This window comes from Chrysoperla carnea, chromosome X (genome assembly GCF_905475395.1).
Source record: "Chrysoperla carnea chromosome X, inChrCarn1.1, whole genome shotgun sequence".
Classification (NCBI taxonomy): Eukaryota; Metazoa; Arthropoda; class Insecta; order Neuroptera; family Chrysopidae; genus Chrysoperla; species Chrysoperla carnea.
Genome location: NC_058342.1, coordinates 15840026 through 15856871, shown reverse-complemented (window position 1 = coordinate 15856871; position 16846 = coordinate 15840026). Strand labels below are relative to the sequence as shown.

The 16846-nt window shown below is 30.3% G+C and overlaps 2 protein-coding genes across 5 annotated transcripts; both read right to left on the bottom strand.

Moving 5' to 3' along the window:
* Nucleotides 1–1753: 1753 nt before the first annotated feature.
* On the bottom strand, nt 1754–4616 carry LOC123302971 (zinc finger protein 271-like). The gene is made up of 4 exons (XM_044886065.1): nt 4577–4616; nt 2563–3267; nt 2389–2511; nt 1754–2025 (listed from the first exon to the last, which is right to left on the bottom strand). Exons 1-4 carry the CDS (start codon nt 4614–4616, stop codon nt 1754–1756), a joined length of 1140 nt encoding a protein of 379 aa, XP_044742000.1.
* A 2165-nt stretch (nt 4617–6781) lies between these two features.
* LOC123302379 (carbonyl reductase [NADPH] 1-like) lies at nt 6782–15536 on the bottom strand. Of its 4 annotated transcripts, XM_044885296.1 has the most exons (5): nt 15412–15536; nt 15264–15330; nt 13833–14125; nt 10826–11064; nt 6782–7138 (listed from the first exon to the last, which is right to left on the bottom strand). In XM_044885296.1, the coding sequence occupies exons 3-5, from the start codon at nt 14115–14117 to the stop codon at nt 6832–6834; spliced, it is 831 nt and encodes a 276-aa protein (XP_044741231.1). In that variant the 5' UTR covers nt 14118–14125; nt 15264–15330; nt 15412–15536; the 3' UTR covers nt 6782–6831. The 4 variants fall into 4 exon arrangements, with proteins under 4 accessions (XP_044741231.1, XP_044741232.1, XP_044741230.1 ...); XM_044885297.1 differs by lacking the exon at nt 15264–15330; XM_044885295.1 differs by having other exon boundaries at nt 15264–15418.
* Nucleotides 15537–16846: the final 1310 nt, after the last annotated feature.

The window sequence follows — 16846 nt, the reverse complement described above, 5'->3', positions numbered from 1 at the left end:
TAAATTTATTTAAGGTAGTAAGAGCGCCAAAGAAAGTTGTGGCTGAAATTATTTGTACCTTATTTTCAACTTTGATGATAAACTTTATGAATGTAGACGAAAAATAAGAATACAATTTTTCGATACCTGCCTTAATAGAAATATCGAAAGCTAAATAATTAGGACAACTTATATAAAAAAATCAAACTTTTAATCCAAAAATAAGTATTTATTTCCAATTTTTCTACTATCTATAAATTTATTTAAGGTAGCATGGGTCGTCAACAGACCATCTTTTTTTTTTTAATTTTAAATAGCGTACAAAATTTAATACACACATTAATATAATTTATCATAATAATTAAACTGATTTTATAACAATTAATAATACATAAAATTCTATTAAAAAAAAAAAAAATATTTTGAACATTCATTTGATTAGTTATTGTAGTTATAATTCCTATATTATCGACATATTATACTCTAGAAATCTTCTGTATCAAAATGAAAATAATAGATTTGGTAACGTTACAACGATTTAAAGTTGTATTTTATAAAAACAATTTTTTGTGACACATTAATTAAACTTGTCAACCGATGTCAACAACATCCGTTTATGATTTTTAAAGTTATCATACTCATAATGAAACATACGGAAATTACAATGTGAATTATGATTAATCGTTAAAATTTTTTGATAATGATCGATAACATGTATTTTTTTATATATATAAATTCTTTAAACTTTAAGCTGTTTTTTTGGTGCATTATTATGTGAACACAGTTTTTTGGAATTATGAGAATTTTGGTGTTGTATAAAGAATAACGCACGGGATCCCATTGAGTCAATGTAAAAACGAAGATTTTTAATTTTCAATATTTCATTAAAAAAAGTCAATAAGGCATCCTCAAACTTGAATAAAACATTATTTAGATGCTTATCTTTAATATAATAAAAGGCTAACTGTTCTAAGTTTATTTTTATATTTCACCCATACTACCTTAAATTTAAAATACTAAACATTTTTATTTTTTGTACAAAAATTTTTTTAAGAAAACGGTAATTTTACGGCCCTGAACACATTAGGCTTTCATAAAAAAAGATAACACTGCCCTGGTGGAAATATATTTGAAGAAAAAATAAGTCTTAAAAACTCTTAATAAGTCTTAGAAACTCTGAATAACTCTGAATTTCTAAACGTTTTTTGAGTGTCTAATTCAGACTGAATAAGTCTGAATAACTCTGAATTAGACAGTCCAAAAACATTTAGAAATTCAGAGTTATTCGGAGTTCCTAAGATTTTATCAAAGATTCTAAGAGTTTGGGTCTGGAGTGTATCACGACTACTGCAGGAGCTGTCACAGTAGTCAGAAGGAGGAGTCAATGTCTCATTTTTGTCACTGTCCAGCTCTTGCCATGAGAAGATGGACTTGAGCCAGCCTCTCTTTGACGACCTCTCCGACCTAAAGTCCGTCGACGTCAAAGCACTCCTGCTGTTCTTAAAGAGCTCCAAATGGTTCATAGAGTAGTGGCCGGGGATGGGCCAACTTTTTTCGGTATTACAACGAACCCTATGATCAAAGTGTGTCCCAGCCCAGGACAGCCACTCTAACCTAACCTAACCTAAGAGTTTTTAAGATTTATTAAGACTTATTCTTTTTTCAAGTATTTTTTCCACCAAGGTGCTTCTGACCTTTGCAGTGAAATGTAATTTTCAATGAATTAATTATTCTAAATTTTCGAATCTAAAACATTTTCATCAAATATTTCATTTTAAATAATTAATTCGGAATTTAATTCTGTTTCAAACATCATATTTTCATCGACTGTAGACAAATATTCCTCTGGTTCGTCAATTTTTTCATATTTCACATGACTGTTTTCTGGAATTTCATTTTTAAGTGGATCGTGAACAATTTTAACTTGATGAATACGTTTATGCTGATCTAAACGATCTTTCTTATAAAATGTTTTATTACAAATATCACAGGAGAATAATTTTTCTCCAGAATGTATGCGTTTATGTCGAGATAAATCATTTTTCGCTACAAATGATTTTTCACAAACATCACACGAAAATAATTTTTCCCCAGAATGAATCGCTTTATGTTTAACTAAACTGATTTGGTCAGAAAATATTTTATCACAAAAGTAACATGAAAATGGTTTTTCTTCAGAATGTATACGTTTATGTCGAATTAAAATATGTTTAATTCTAAATGATTTTTCACAAATTTCACAGGAAAATGGTTTTTCACCCGTATGAATTCGTTTATGATCAATTAAACTGGCTCGACTAGTGAATTTTGTATCACAAACGTTACATGAAAATGGTTTTTCTCCGGTATGACCACGGACATGTTTATCTAAATGATGTTTGTTTGTAAATGATCGTTTACAAATTTTACATGAAAATGGTTTTTCTCCCGTGTGAATTCGTTGATGTCTAACTAAATTACCTTTAAGAGCAAATGTTTTATTACAAACATCACATGAAAATGGTTTTTCTTCAACATCTATTCCTGGTGATTCTAAAACATTTTCATCTAATTGTTTTTTATCAATTTTCAAATTTTTAGTACTATTTTCTGGTGGATTATTCTGGATTGTTGTACTTTCTTCTAAAATATCACTTGTAAATGAATTTTCTTCGGTATGAATCCGCTTATGTTGAACTAAAAGGCTTTGTCGAGCAAATGTCTTCCCACAAATATCACATGGAAACGGATTTTCTTTTGTGTGTATTCGTTTGTGTCTAGTTAAATTGTTTTTCACTCTAAACGATTTTTCACAAATATCACACAAAAATGGTTTTTCTCCCGAGTGAGTCAGTTTATGTTTACCTAAACTACCTTGCTCACTAAATTTCTTATCACAAATATCGCATGAAAATGGTTTTTCTCCACTGTGTGTTCGTTTATGTCGAATTAAATCATTTTTAATTCTAAATAATTTTTCACAAATATCACATGAAAATGGTTTTTCACCCGTGTGAATTCGTTTATGTAAAACTAAAGTGACTCGATCAGTGAGTATCTTATCACAAACTTCACATGAAAATGTTTTATCTTTAGTATGGATCCTCGTATGTCCAACTAAATGATGTTTGATTCGAAATGATTTTTCACAATAATCACAAGAAAATGGTTTTTCTCCAGTGTGTATCCGTGAATGATTAATTAAATGATTCTTATTTTTAAATGATTTTTTACAAATGTCACATGGATATGACTTTTCTCCAACACATGTTCCGAATGATTTTACAACACTTTCATCAAATATTTCATCTTTAATAATTAACTCTGAATTTAATTCTTTTTCAAGTTTAATATTTTCATAATTGACTGTTTCATTTTCATATTTTACGTTAACAAAGTTGTTTTCGAATGGTATTTTATATTTAAGTGGATCATCTAATATTTCATCTTTAATTTGTTTTTGAAGTTTATTATTCTTTATGTTAATACTCAAATGATTATTTATTTCCATTATCAAACGATTTTTTTAAAATTTTCGTTATTTCGTTACTTCTTTGACTTAAGTCCACAAATCACTTAATTTAGGTTATGTTCCCTTATACACTGAGACTAGAGTACCATGGAGGTTATAATAAGAAGGAGAACGATCGCTATGTACTAAAGCATTAGCGCACCTGTCCCTGAAAATAGGCCTTTTCATCATGTCATAAGCGCAAGTGCAGAGTTTATTTTTTTGTACTGACAGCAATAAGTTGGACTAAGATAAAATATATTTGTTATTCATTTTATCACATTGGTTATAAATCATTTAGTACGAAACAAATGTGAATCGTGATTTTAAAATGAAAAGCCCTATTTGTAGAATTTATAGTTCATTTTCAGCCACCATCCACCAGGCAATTCTAGGCTATCGACTGAACATGGACATTTCTGATGATCCGACTTGTAGAGCCTGTATGGAGAACCATGAAACCTCCATACATTTCATTTGCACCTGCAGAAATATGCAGGGAATCAGAATTTTTGAACCCGAAACCTTGAATTCACAGGGAGAGGTCTCAATGGGGAAGCTGTTTGCTTTCTGTGTGACCTCTTGCCTCAACAGAATCCTATAGCTTCATCTGCTTAAAATTGTATCTCAATTACCCGAAGACGTCTTACCATCGAGCGACAGGTTATTCTCAAGCAGGGCACAAAGGACCCTTTTGTCTAGGTGCTAGGGCCCCATTTTCGGTGCCCCTCGTTTTGTTATTATTATGGATTAAGCAGTTCCTTCATGAAATTGATCAACCACTCTATAGAAAGAAGAAAACAGATTATGGGGCCAATACCTGTCTTTATTCTGTAGACCTGCAGCTTAGACACCAGAGGCAAATTATCTGTAAGACAAACTAGGTTCGTGTGGCGCGGGAGGTTACAAAGAGGTGCGTGCGTGGAGTATTTAAACAAAGTTCTCGACATTTAATCCGCCTCTGATAGACATAAAGGACCATCAACATATTTTTGCCCATTTTTACAGTCGCTTAGGAAACGCTCAGTGGCTCGATCAATTCATTCTTTATGTCTTTGATACTAACATGCTTGTCACATATGTCTTATATGCATGTTTCCCTATTACTGAGTAGTATAGTTTTCTCAATAAACACTATTTTGGCCATTTTGTAGCACAGATGTGTGGTCACATTGACTGACATTAACAATTAGTTACATAGACTAAATGTCAAAAGATTTTTGCCTATAGAAATACATTCAATTTTTGACCATCATGCTCGAATAATCTAACGCGCAGCATTGTTGAAAAGTGCACTCGGCGCGCTTTACTGCATTATTTTTATTGTTGCATCTATCAATATTTATCACTATTCTTGAGTCTATCCACTTTTTTTTGGATAATAAGAAATGCGAAACGTTATTTCAAAGCGCTATTTAGGTATCTGATATAACGCGAAGCGATATTGATAAGCGCGGTGTACCGTTTCGCGTGTAAGATACAGAAGGTTTGTGAACGTCATGCGTGGAAAACAAAACGCGAAGCGTTATTGGAATTAATTATTCTACATTACTAAATAATGTGAAACGTTATTCAAGGACGCGCTATTTTACGAACGATGGAGCATTATTTTATGATGAAAAAGAAGGGCGCAGCGGGTATTTGTCTGAAGAACACATTCTATTTGTGACCGTCATAATTGAACAATATAACGCGAAGTGTTATTGAAAAGCGCGCTCGGCGCATTTTTTCTACTTTATTTACATTGTTGGATCTATCAATATTTATCATTATTCTTGGATCCATTCATTATTTGTGGATAGTAAATAACGCTGATAAGTGTTAATTATGAGCACGCGAAGCGCGCATTTTACGAACCATTGAACATTCTTTTATCGCGCAAAAACGCGCTATTTAGTTACCTGATAAAGCACGGTTTCAATTTGTGACCATCATGCTCGGATAATATAACGCCAAAAGTTATTGAAAAGCATTATTTTCATTGTTATGTTTCAGCGCGGTACCAGTAGTACACATAAGGTTTGTGAACGTCATGCTTGGAAAGTAAAACGCGAAGCTTTATTAAAAAGCATGCTAGGAACCCTTTTTCTGCATTATTTTCATTCTTGAATCTATCAATATCTATCAATATTCATCATTTTTTTACCCCCTAAATATTACGCCCCCCTTCCACGAAAACTCCGCTCAAAAATTAGCGCCCAAATCTATTCCGTCATAATGGTCTTCCAAAAAATACAAATTTTACCAGACCCCCAAAAATTACCCCCTCCCAAAACCCCCTCAAATCTACTCCGCCACAATGATCTTCCAAAAATTACCCCCCCCTCCACGAAAACCCTCCTTAAAATACACCTCCCAAATCTACTCCGCCACAATGTACTTACAAAAAAATGTTTTACCTCCCTCAAAATTGCCCCCCTTCCACATCCCCCTCCCTCAAAATTCATCCTTCAAATCTATTCCGCCACAATGTTCTTCCAAATGAAAAAGTTTAAGTTTTCATTCAGTGAATTATTGATTCATAACTATCCATCAACCCACTTATTCCGCTTAGTCTACCAACAATTGGTGATAGTTTAGTTGGTGTTTAACCAATAATATTCTAGGACAGTTCGGAAAACTGAGCTCGCTTAAATAGTACCCACTCTTCCTATCAAAATCAACATGAACAACATTTTAATAAATACATCCATCCATACTTGAAAGATATTCCGTGTGTCTAATAGTATATATAACTATTAGACACTATATCAAACATATTCTCTGGTGTATGGTTAAACATACTTCAATGAAAAATATATAAGATAGGTATACATTTATAATTATGTTCTAAGCTAAACTCATGGGTAAACAATGATTTTTACAAAAAAATGTTTCAAACAAAAGTTGTTTATTATTTTATAAGGAACATTTTTTACAATTTAATATTTGTTCTATCTTTAACGGTTTACAAGATGGGTCTTACGTACCCAAGACCCAATTGACCTATGTTGCTGATTTACGAACTTGATCTCACTTTTTACGTTCTATGCACGCTATAAAAATTTGACAGACGACAGACAGACAGACAAACAGGCAGACGGAAATGGACTAATGAAATTATTTTATAAACACCTATAGCAAAATATTGTTAGTAGCATCAATATTTTTAAGGGTTACAAACTTGGGACTAAACTTAGTATACCTTGATATATATTTTATATCTACAGGGTATAAAAAGTAAAATAACTGAAAAACCTAATTTATCGGGGTTTTCCAGGAGGTTTCGGTAAAACTATAATCTGATATACAAAAAATGATTTAAATGACTAATTTTAGAAAATCGTATTTATTTATGAAAATAATAACATAAATAAGAACAATCACATTTCTTTATACCAATCGACAATTTTTTTATCAAACCAAACATATTTTCCTTTGATTTCATTTTCACCTACTGGTTGTAATGCTAAAAATAATGGCGCTTCAGCCCCCTGTTCAATTGTTAAGGGACCTTTGTGGCTGGACATATCAGTATCCACATATCCTGGATGGACAGCATTCACAACTACACCTGGTGTTTTAATTTCGCGTTGTTGTATAAATGTAAGAGCACTTACACCAACTTTCGATACCACATACGCTGAATTTCCCCAACCTCTTTCAAAATGTTTACCTTCTTTTGCATCACTGAAAAATAAAATGTTTTAATTTTGATGCTATAATCCAACGTGTCACGTTCCTCTTCTTAACGTATTTCGGATCCTATGGGAGGGATGAATACAATGTGTAAATAAAAATAACTTACATCTTAAAATAAGATTTAATTTAAAAGTGTTTTTCAATAAATATACTCGCTTTAAAACAATTGTGTCATTAAAACACTTCAGAATCATGCGCCATGAATCATGACGACATCTGTTATGACAATTCATAGTATACCCAAGAATTTATACAACTAAAAAACGCCAGTGAGTTCTCTTGTGTCCTTGTCATAGTCATATGTCATAATCATATGATGCATAGATATTTTGTGTCTTTTATTATATTTGTTTTGTACAAAGAGGTTATATACAGTTTTGTATTATTTTTTCTGAAAAATGAAAAAGTGTTTAGTATGCAGATTTGCATATTCTCTAATATGTGGCCACAGTTTATACTAAGTAGACAATTTGTTTTTTCAATAATATTGTAATTGAAATATTGGTAGATGAAAGTGCACTTAAATTTAAATAATTAGAAACTCAATAAAACTTTTAATTAATTTAATTAAAAATTAAACTGTTTATATTGTGTTTGTTATGTAAATAAAGTTTCTTTTGACGTTTCTACTTTTTGAATAACTTTTAATGTATTAAATAATATTCCATAAATCGTTTTTTTTTACTTTTTACTTAATAGCAATAATGAAAACAATATGTAGCCAATGACATATAGATTTGACAAAGACACAGGGGAACTCCATATATGTAATATACTCCTATATGGGCAGTTGGTACGGGAAAGAATGTCCAAACTTTACGGTGCCGACAATATTTGTTTTCTCTCTCGTTCGAGACATTTTATCTATACTGCGCATGCTTGAGAATTACATATATGCGCAGAGCTGACAAATGCGATCGGAAGAGTGAGAGAACGATACACTATCTGTTTCACTTAGTCCGAACGCCTTCCACTTATAGGAACTGTCCATATAGGAGTATTACATATATGGGGAACTCACTGACAGTCTTCTCTCTCATTCATCATATCGCAAGTTTTTGGCCTTTGGGTTTTCTAATTAAATTCTTGGGTATACTATGAATTGTCATGACAGATGACGTCATGTATCATGGCGCACGAGTCTGAAGTGTTTTAATGTAACAATTTTTTTAAGCGAGTAAATTTATTACAAAACACTTTTAAATGTAAAAATTTTATTATAGGAATCATTTTTTTTCTTCCCTTCAATCGATTCGACCTGTTTTTGGCACATCGAAAAATTTACTGGACGTGTCTATTTAGCACAGGTTGATTTTTTAACGATACTTTTTATATCATGTTAAGTTTATTAATATCGAGAATTCTATGAAATCCTTTACATTTTCTGTCGCATTTCTTGGCATGTTTAATATTAAATATCTCGGAAAGTATCTGGTAAAAAAATTTTTGTTAATAACATATTTTGCGTAAAATCGTTTGCTCTGTCTATTGGTATAAAAAAGAAGATGTTAAATTTGAAAAAATTAGTATCCGAAATACCTTAAGTGGGTGGCTTGGATTTAAAAATCATTCTTAAGTGCAATTTTCACGAGTTCCGGAACCTACCTAACAAATTGTCGCATTAATGTTGAAAGTTTTTCTTCCGTTAAGTTTACATCAGCAAATTTTTGACGTACTTCTTCATTTTTAATTTGAAATAAATGACCACATGAGCTAGAAATATTAACTACACGTGCATGTGTTCTTAAAATTGGAAATAAAGAATTGCAAACACGAATTAACCCGAAATAATTAACATCAATTGTTACTTGAGCTTGAACAGGAAATGGAGTTGAATCGGCTACCTATTTTAGAGATATATTCATTCAATTATTCTAATCGATTTTAGTTCGAAATTATTTCTTAAGCGAAAAATTATTTTAGCCCTTCAGAACGGTTGCGTAGAGAAATTCTCTCCCGCTTATATTTTAAAACATTTTTTTTTTCAATATTTTAAATGGAATAACCTCATTTTTTTAGCTTCACAAAATTTCATGCTTTACAGGAGTGAACAAAAATTTAAAAAAAAAATCAAAATACAAAGCAAAAAAAATAATTTTTAACAGCTGGGGAGTTTTTGTCATCAGTTTAGATAAGTCAGTTTAAAAACAAGTGAAAACAAACAATTGACTGAGTTAATTGTTGAAATACCATGTATAGACAGTGTTGATTACACTATCACATTACACATACATACATGTCACACATATATAACTGATATTCCCATATAATACATACTAAACAATTTGCGCTCTCATGGGTAAACAGTGATGTTTAAGAAAAATTGTATCAAACAAAAGTTATTTTTTTATAAGGAACATTTTTTACATTTAAACTTTTGTTCTATCTCTAACGATTTACAAGATGGGTCCTACCCAAGATCCAATTGGCCTATGTTGCTCATTTACGAAATCGACCTCACTTTTTACGTCCTAAGCACGCTATAAAAATTTCAGCTTGATATCTCTTTTTGTTTTTGAGTAACCGTGATAGCAGACGGACAGACAGACAGACAGACAACCGGAACTGAACTAATTAGGTGATTCTATGAACACCTATACCAAAATTTTTTTCGTAGCATCAATATTTTTAAGCGTTACAAACTTGGGACTAAACTTAATATAGGTACTATGTATATTTTATATATACATAGTATAAAAACCGCAATTCAGATGACTTCGTTATACTTCGGCTGTCTCCCTAGATACACTGTTTTCAAAGCCATAAAAAAATATAGGGGAAGGTGGTCTAAAATGATCACCCTAAGAAAAAATGTAATTTATAGCCAAACTATTCGACATATGTACAACGTCGAAATATTTTCGAATTATTTATTCAAATGTTACAATATTGGTATGTAAATTTCTTTTGATCTGTTAAAATTTTTAGACATATTGAATATTTCTAAAAAGGGACAGGTTTGACCTACCTTGTAAGGATAGTGGGTAAAATGATCCCATTGCATTTTTTATCAAACAGTTCACATAAAATAGTAACTGTTCTTTTACATTACATCAACGATTAGTATGAAAACAAAAATCACTGACAAATTCATCTAAATCAACACATTCAAGACCCGTTACATGATGAGGAATCATTTTATCTATTATAATTTTACACACAAAATAGGGATCATTTTAGCGTATATAAAGAAGATCATTTTACCCGTAACGACATATTTGAATTTCGTCATAAAAACTGACCTTAAAATTTATTATACGCCTATGAAAATGTGTTATAATATTATTAAAAGTCAACAAAAGTCAAGAGTAAAAATAGTTAGCCAGCAAAAACTAATACAAAAAAAGGAATTTTACGTTGAAATTTGTCTTACCATAAACCATAGGCAGTAAAATTATTATTTTTGCTACGAAACACAAATTAGCTTATACATCATCTTCAGTCTTTGTTGGACTATTAATTTGATCGCGCGGAAACCATCTATCGATAAATATTCTAGAAGGCTTTAATGGCTCACTTAAAACAACGAGGGATCATTTTACCCTGAGGGATCATTATATACTACTTTCCCTTAATGATTGTCATATGAAAAACGACCAATCTGAAGGGTTAAACGAACCAGAAATACACTTAAAAATGATGTTTTTAAAACCGTTTCAATTCATATAATAATACCTAACAAATTTTTTCATTAATGTAGAAAGTTTTTCTTCAGTTAAACTTGGTTGAGCAAATTCTTGACGCAATTCTGCGCTCGGTATACAAAACAAATGACCCGCTAAACTTGAAATATTAACGACACGAGCATGTGGTTTTAGAATCGGGAACAACGATTTACAGACTCTAAGTAAACCAAAATAATTAACATCAACTGTAACCTCAGATTGAACAGCGAATGGAGTTGTATCCTCATTCTGACAAAAATAAGTAACGAACATTAGTCGATTTATTTATGAAACAATAATGGGGTGAAATTTTTCGCTTAAAATGAAATTCAATGATTGAAATATGAGATTAAGGGTGTACGAGCGCCAGGGCAATTTTGGATAAAAGGCTTGGTTTTTTTTAAATATGAAATTGGACTAAGTCTAAACCAATTCTGCAAAATTTTAAGAGAGGTTGCCCGATTATTTAGTAAGTATGCCTAGTTACTAAATAATCGGGCAACCTCCCTTGGTTTTATGGTAAAACGGAAGATGAATGATATGTTTCCATTGATTTCTCTAAAACTAGTCGGTGGAAATTAAAAAAAAAGATTTATAGTTAAAACCATAATAAATTATAGAACGATTCGACTGTTTAAAGTAGTCCGACACTCACGTGACTAGTCAACTAGTCAACTGAGGAATTTGTATGACGTAAATGAAATAAAATGCTCTAAAAATATCGTAAACTAGGCATTTTATAAGACGTAAATGTAATAAAATTCTCTAAAAATATCGCAAACTTGGCAATTTATATGACGTAAATGAAATAAAATGGTCTAAAAATATCGTAAACTAGGCAACTTTTATGACGTAAATGAAATAAAATGGTCTAAAAATATCGTAAGCTAGGCATTTTATATGATGTAAATGTAACAAAATTCTCTGAAAATATCGTAAACTAGACAATTTGTATGATGTAAATACAATAAAATGCTCTAAAAATATCGAAAAAGCGTCAAAAACCAAATTTTTTTTATGTTTTCTTTTTAGAAAGCGCCGTAAGGTTAAGTTTTTTTTTTACATAAACAGAATCTGTGATAAAGTTTTGTATAATAGGGTATTATCGTTAGTCAAAAATAAATTATGAAATTTGAAAAAAGTTAAAATTTATGTAAAAATATACTGAAATATTCTAATTTCGAGTCATAAAAGCACATTTTTATTTTAAAATATTAAAATTAAAAATCGTAATTTTTAAACTGTATATCACGTGATCTAAAACGCGCGCAAGCCCTGCTGTGATGTCATGGCGGTATGAGTGATAGACCATCAGTTAGTTCAGTGTAGACAGTTTGGTATAATATATACATAGATAAGTATTTGTATTTATATTATAATCAGATGTCTATGAATATATCTGTCAAAATTATTTGTGTTATTTCGTATAGTGATACCCATATTACGTCATCAAATTGGATGCCCGCATTTTTGACAGTTTTAAAAAGGTTTAAAATTTAAGTTTTTGGCAAGAAAGTGTGTGTATTTTTCCGAAATAAATTTTTGGTGACTTTTTATTAGCAAAATCAACATTTTGAAATACTTTTTCAAAAATAGTAGAATACCCTATTAACATTATTGAGAGTGCTTCCATAAGGTACTGTATTAAAAATTCAGAATTTAAAAATGAAATAATTCAAAATTTTTCCACGCAAGAGGCCTCAAAACTGTGTTTATTTGAGACTTTGAACTATCATCTACCACAAAAAAATGAACATTTACCGTAATTGCTCAAACAGCCGGACTACCTTAAGTATGCATGAGTACAGTGGTGGGGACACAAATTTAAAAAAAAATTTGTTTTTTCAATTTTGATGATGAATTATGTTATAACTTAACAAAATAAAACGAAAAGTAAGAATAAAATTTTTCAATTTCTGGAGTAATTTTCAAAATATCGAAAATTAAAAATTTTGTTTAATAGGGAATATTCATGAAATTTAAATTTGGTTCAAATATCTTTCTTCCGTAACTTTAATGATAGGGCATTCCAACTAAACCATTATTTTAGTAATTAATATCTTTTTAATTAATTAAAATTAATTAATAAAAGTACAAATTCAGTGAGGGCATTTAAAAATATCTAAAACGTAAATTCAAATTTTTATACGGACGTGACATCAAAATACGGGCTTGTCGAATTTGTTGACATACTGTATGATATAAATATTATCGAAGATAATAAATGAGAACTCTAGGATATGTCGAAATAAATTTCGATTTTTGCCCCAATTTCCTAGATCAGTTTTTTGTATTTTTAAAATACGTATTTTCGACAACCAAGTAGTCATCATCAGTAAGAATTAGCTCTAGGATTGCAGTCCGCCACCAAATTAGCAAAGAGTAACATTCACTAGCTAATTCTTACTGATGATGACTACTTGGTAGTCGAAAATACGTATTTTAAAAATACAAAAAACTGATCTAGGAAATTGGGGCAAAAATCGAAATTTATACTGTATGATATTAATTACTTACATTTTATATGGTATTTCTTTAAATTATATTATTCTACGGCTTTTTATTAGAAAACTTAATAATAACGAGTGTAAATTCATTTTTTTTAAGTGTAAATTATACATTGAACTGTCACCAATTGACAGATCACGTACTTATACGTCATCAACAGAGAGCACCAAAAAACTGCGTTTAAATATCTCAAAATTATAATGTATTTTACATATTTTTTTACACTTAAATACAGCATTTTTAAGCAGTATTTATATTTTTTACTTTGTTATAACGGTGTAAACAATGAATTAAAAATATAAAAAAAATACATGAATCTATTATTTAACTTTCGATATTTCGAAAACCAAGGTAGATATCAAAAATTTTTATGCATATTTTTCGTCTACATTCATAAAGTTATAACAAAATTCACCATCAAAGTTGAAAATAAGATACAAATAATTTCAAACACAAGTCTAAACTTGCCTTGGCGTTCGTACTACCTTAATGAAGGCTTGATAACTCACCTTAAATGCAATAGCGGCATTATTTACAAGAACATCAATCCCTCCATATTTTTCCTTAATATGATCACGGAATTTATCAATACTGGAAACATCATTAATATCCAATTGATGAAATTCTGGTTTAAAACCCAAATCATTTAATTTTTTTACAGCTTCCTGTCCACGCTCAACGTTTCTAGCTGTCAAATAAACAACTCCATCGAATTTCTCACATAAGCCTTTAACAATTGCATATCCAATGCCCTTGTTGCTGCCAGTGACAACTGCTACGCGCTTATCACTCATTTTCGTATCTAAAAGGTATTAAAAAATTAAATAAAATATCATGGTAGAAAAGAAAAAATTAATGCATCTTTGAAATTTTCCGCAGTTTTAGGTTGTAAAAACTTCGGAACAAGTAAAATTTACAAAATTTAAAAACTCCCTAACACATTTTTCAGTTACGGAACCCTAAATTCCCACTTGAAACATATCTCAGAACACTCTCCATTAAATTCTCTTTTTCCTCAAAGCCTTTTCCAAACTGAGCATATTTTAACGATCATCACTAATTTTTTAGTTTTTTCGGATAAGGAATCCTAAACTCGCACTTAAAACATAGCTTAGAACATTCTCCATTCAATTACCTTTCAAACGAAACAAAAAAATCAATATCGATTCATCCGCTTAGGCGCTACGGTGCCACAGACAGACAGGCACACACACATAGCGGTCAAACTTATAATTCCCCTTCTTTTAGTTCGGGTGTTACAAAAAACCTCTCAGTAACACCCGAATTTCCATTTCTGGGGAGTAGTTAGGGGTTTTAATCAGTTTTTTTTTTTTTTTTGTATTTGGAAAGGTTTTCCCTAGGATGTGGGCCTTCTCGAATCTTCCCGGATATGTGGCTTATACCAAACCTAAGAACACCTTAAGGTCTAGCCTTGTGCCAAGTTTAATCGAAATCGTTAGAGCCGTTTTTGAGAAAACCCCAAAAATCCTGTTTTGGCCTAGAGGGAAGTACCCTTGAAAAAAGGCCTAGGTAAAAAATGAAAATAACCATCTGGAATTATGACCAAACTGAACCTATGTACCGAGTTTGAGAAAAATCGGTTGACAATTGAAGGCTCCAGCTTGGTAACAAGCATACCGACGATCAGGGACTTTCAAAACGTGTATTTCCGTTGAAACCCCTATATCGATTTTTTTTCGATCGCAATACTTTATTATATTTATAATATAATAAAGTAAAAAACTAATATTTAAATCTTTATCCTTTTCTTCTCTCATTATATTAACAGTTTTAATAGTGATTCATTAAAACGATAACCCGTAAGATAATCGATAAATATTATATTTATAATTCGATAAATAAGTTATAAATGATTATAAAATAATTAAATAAAAGGTTTGTCGGTTACTATGAATACAAATTTTAATTGCCGCCCTCACCTGATTTTATTTAAATAATAAGCACAATTCAAAACACTTAAGTATACGTTAACTATTCACGAATTGACTAAAAAATGAATTTCACCATAAATTCAGAAAAACATATTTAAAAAATTTTAAAAATATCCACTTTTATATATCCACTTACCGATAAGTTTATTTACTTTATTAGTTTGAAGTAAAGGTTTGAAAAAATATTAGATAGTCTCAAACCACTTCCATGTATATTTACTTAAGCTGATAAAATAAATAAATGAGTTGTTTTCCCATTAATTAAATTGATATCCAGATTTTTATTTATTTTTTATTAAGTATGAATTTTTTCTCAAATATTGGCAACTATTGACTGCGAAATCAATTTATTTACTTTATTACTTTGAAAAAATATTAGATAGTCTCAAACCACTTCCATGTATGTATTTACTTAAGCTGATAAAATAGATAAATGAGTTGTTTTCAAGTTGTTTTCCAAAATTAAATTGATATCCAGATTTTTATTTATTTTTTATCAAGTATGAATTTTTTCTCAAATATTGGCAACTATTGACTGTAATCAATTTATCATTTACAAAACTTCGTAAATAAAATTAACCTTACTTCTTTGTTATTACACTACATTTACAAAGAAGTAACGTGGTTAATAATTTTGATAAAAAAGTTATCAGGTTCTATGAAAGTTTTTTGTTTTAATCAATTGTATTAAGCTATTAAGAAAAAAGTTTGATACAAAGTTATAGAAAATGATAAAATTAATTCGGAAAATGGTTTAAAAATCCGATTCGCGCGTAAAATTCAAAAGAAACCTTGATCTATAGTTGCTATCTCAAAGTTCTAGGCAGTTGGTGGATAGATCACACCATCGGAAGATATTGAAACTAATTTACATATTTGATGAATTTACGATATTTTTGTATCCAATTTTGTCATATCCTTCAAATAATTTTAAATAAAAGTTGCTCAAACTGTTTAATTTTTCTCAGTATGAAACAAATAATCAAAAATATCTTTTTTACTGGAGCCTGGAAGATTTATGTTGGTATCGAATGCCGGGAGAAACTACACGATTTTTGGAGTCTCCCGATTAAATCTGGAGAGATGACAACCCCACCTTGATCTTGAACATCTTGAACTATATGGTCGCCAGTGATTATTATTTGTACACTTAAGAAATTGAAATTTTTAATCTAATTTTTATACCATGTATATATGAAATATACATTGTATATTAAGTTTAGTCCCAAGTTTGTAACGCTTAAAAATATTGATGCTACGAAAAAAATTTTGGTATAGGTGTTCATAGAATCACCTAATTAGTCCATTTCCGTATGCCTGTATGTCTGCCCGTCTGTCCGTCTGTCTTAACACGATAATTCAAAAATGAAAGGAGATACAAAATGAAATTTTTATAGCGTACTCAGGACGTAAAAAGTGAGGTCTAGTTCGTAAATGAGCAATCTCGGTCAATTGGGTACTACGGATCCATTTTGTAAACCGTTAGAGATAGAACAAAAGTTTAAATATAAAAAATGTTCCTTATAAAAAAATTAACAACTTTTGTTTGAAACTTTAGTATGTATTAATAT

What these genes read in the sequence shown, in the direction of transcription:
- LOC123302971 (XM_044886065.1), bottom strand. Translation starts at nt 4,616, where the DNA reads ATGGCCAAAATAGTGTTTATTGAGAAAACTATACTACTCA. An exon ending in GAATAATCCACCAGAAAATA is followed by an intron (nt 2,512 to 2,562) that starts GTACTAAAAATT and finishes AAAATGTTTTAG; the next exon opens with AATCACCAGGAATAGATGTT. An exon ending in GGGAGAAAAACCATTTTCAT is followed by an intron (nt 2,026 to 2,388) that starts GTAAAATTTGTA and finishes AATCATTTGTAG; the next exon opens with CGAAAAATGATTTATCTCGA.
- LOC123302379 (XM_044885296.1), bottom strand. Translation starts at nt 14,117, where the DNA reads ATGAGTGATAAGCGCGTAGCAGTTGTCACTGGCAGCAACAAGGGCATT. An exon ending in ATGCCGCTATTGCATTTAAG is followed by an intron (nt 11,065 to 13,832) that starts GTGAGTTATCAA and finishes TATTTTTGTCAG; the next exon opens with AATGAGGATACAACTCCATT. An exon ending in TTAATGAAAAAATTTGTTAG is followed by an intron (nt 7,139 to 10,825) that starts GTATTATTATAT and finishes TTTATTTTTCAG; the next exon opens with TGATGCAAAAGAAGGTAAAC.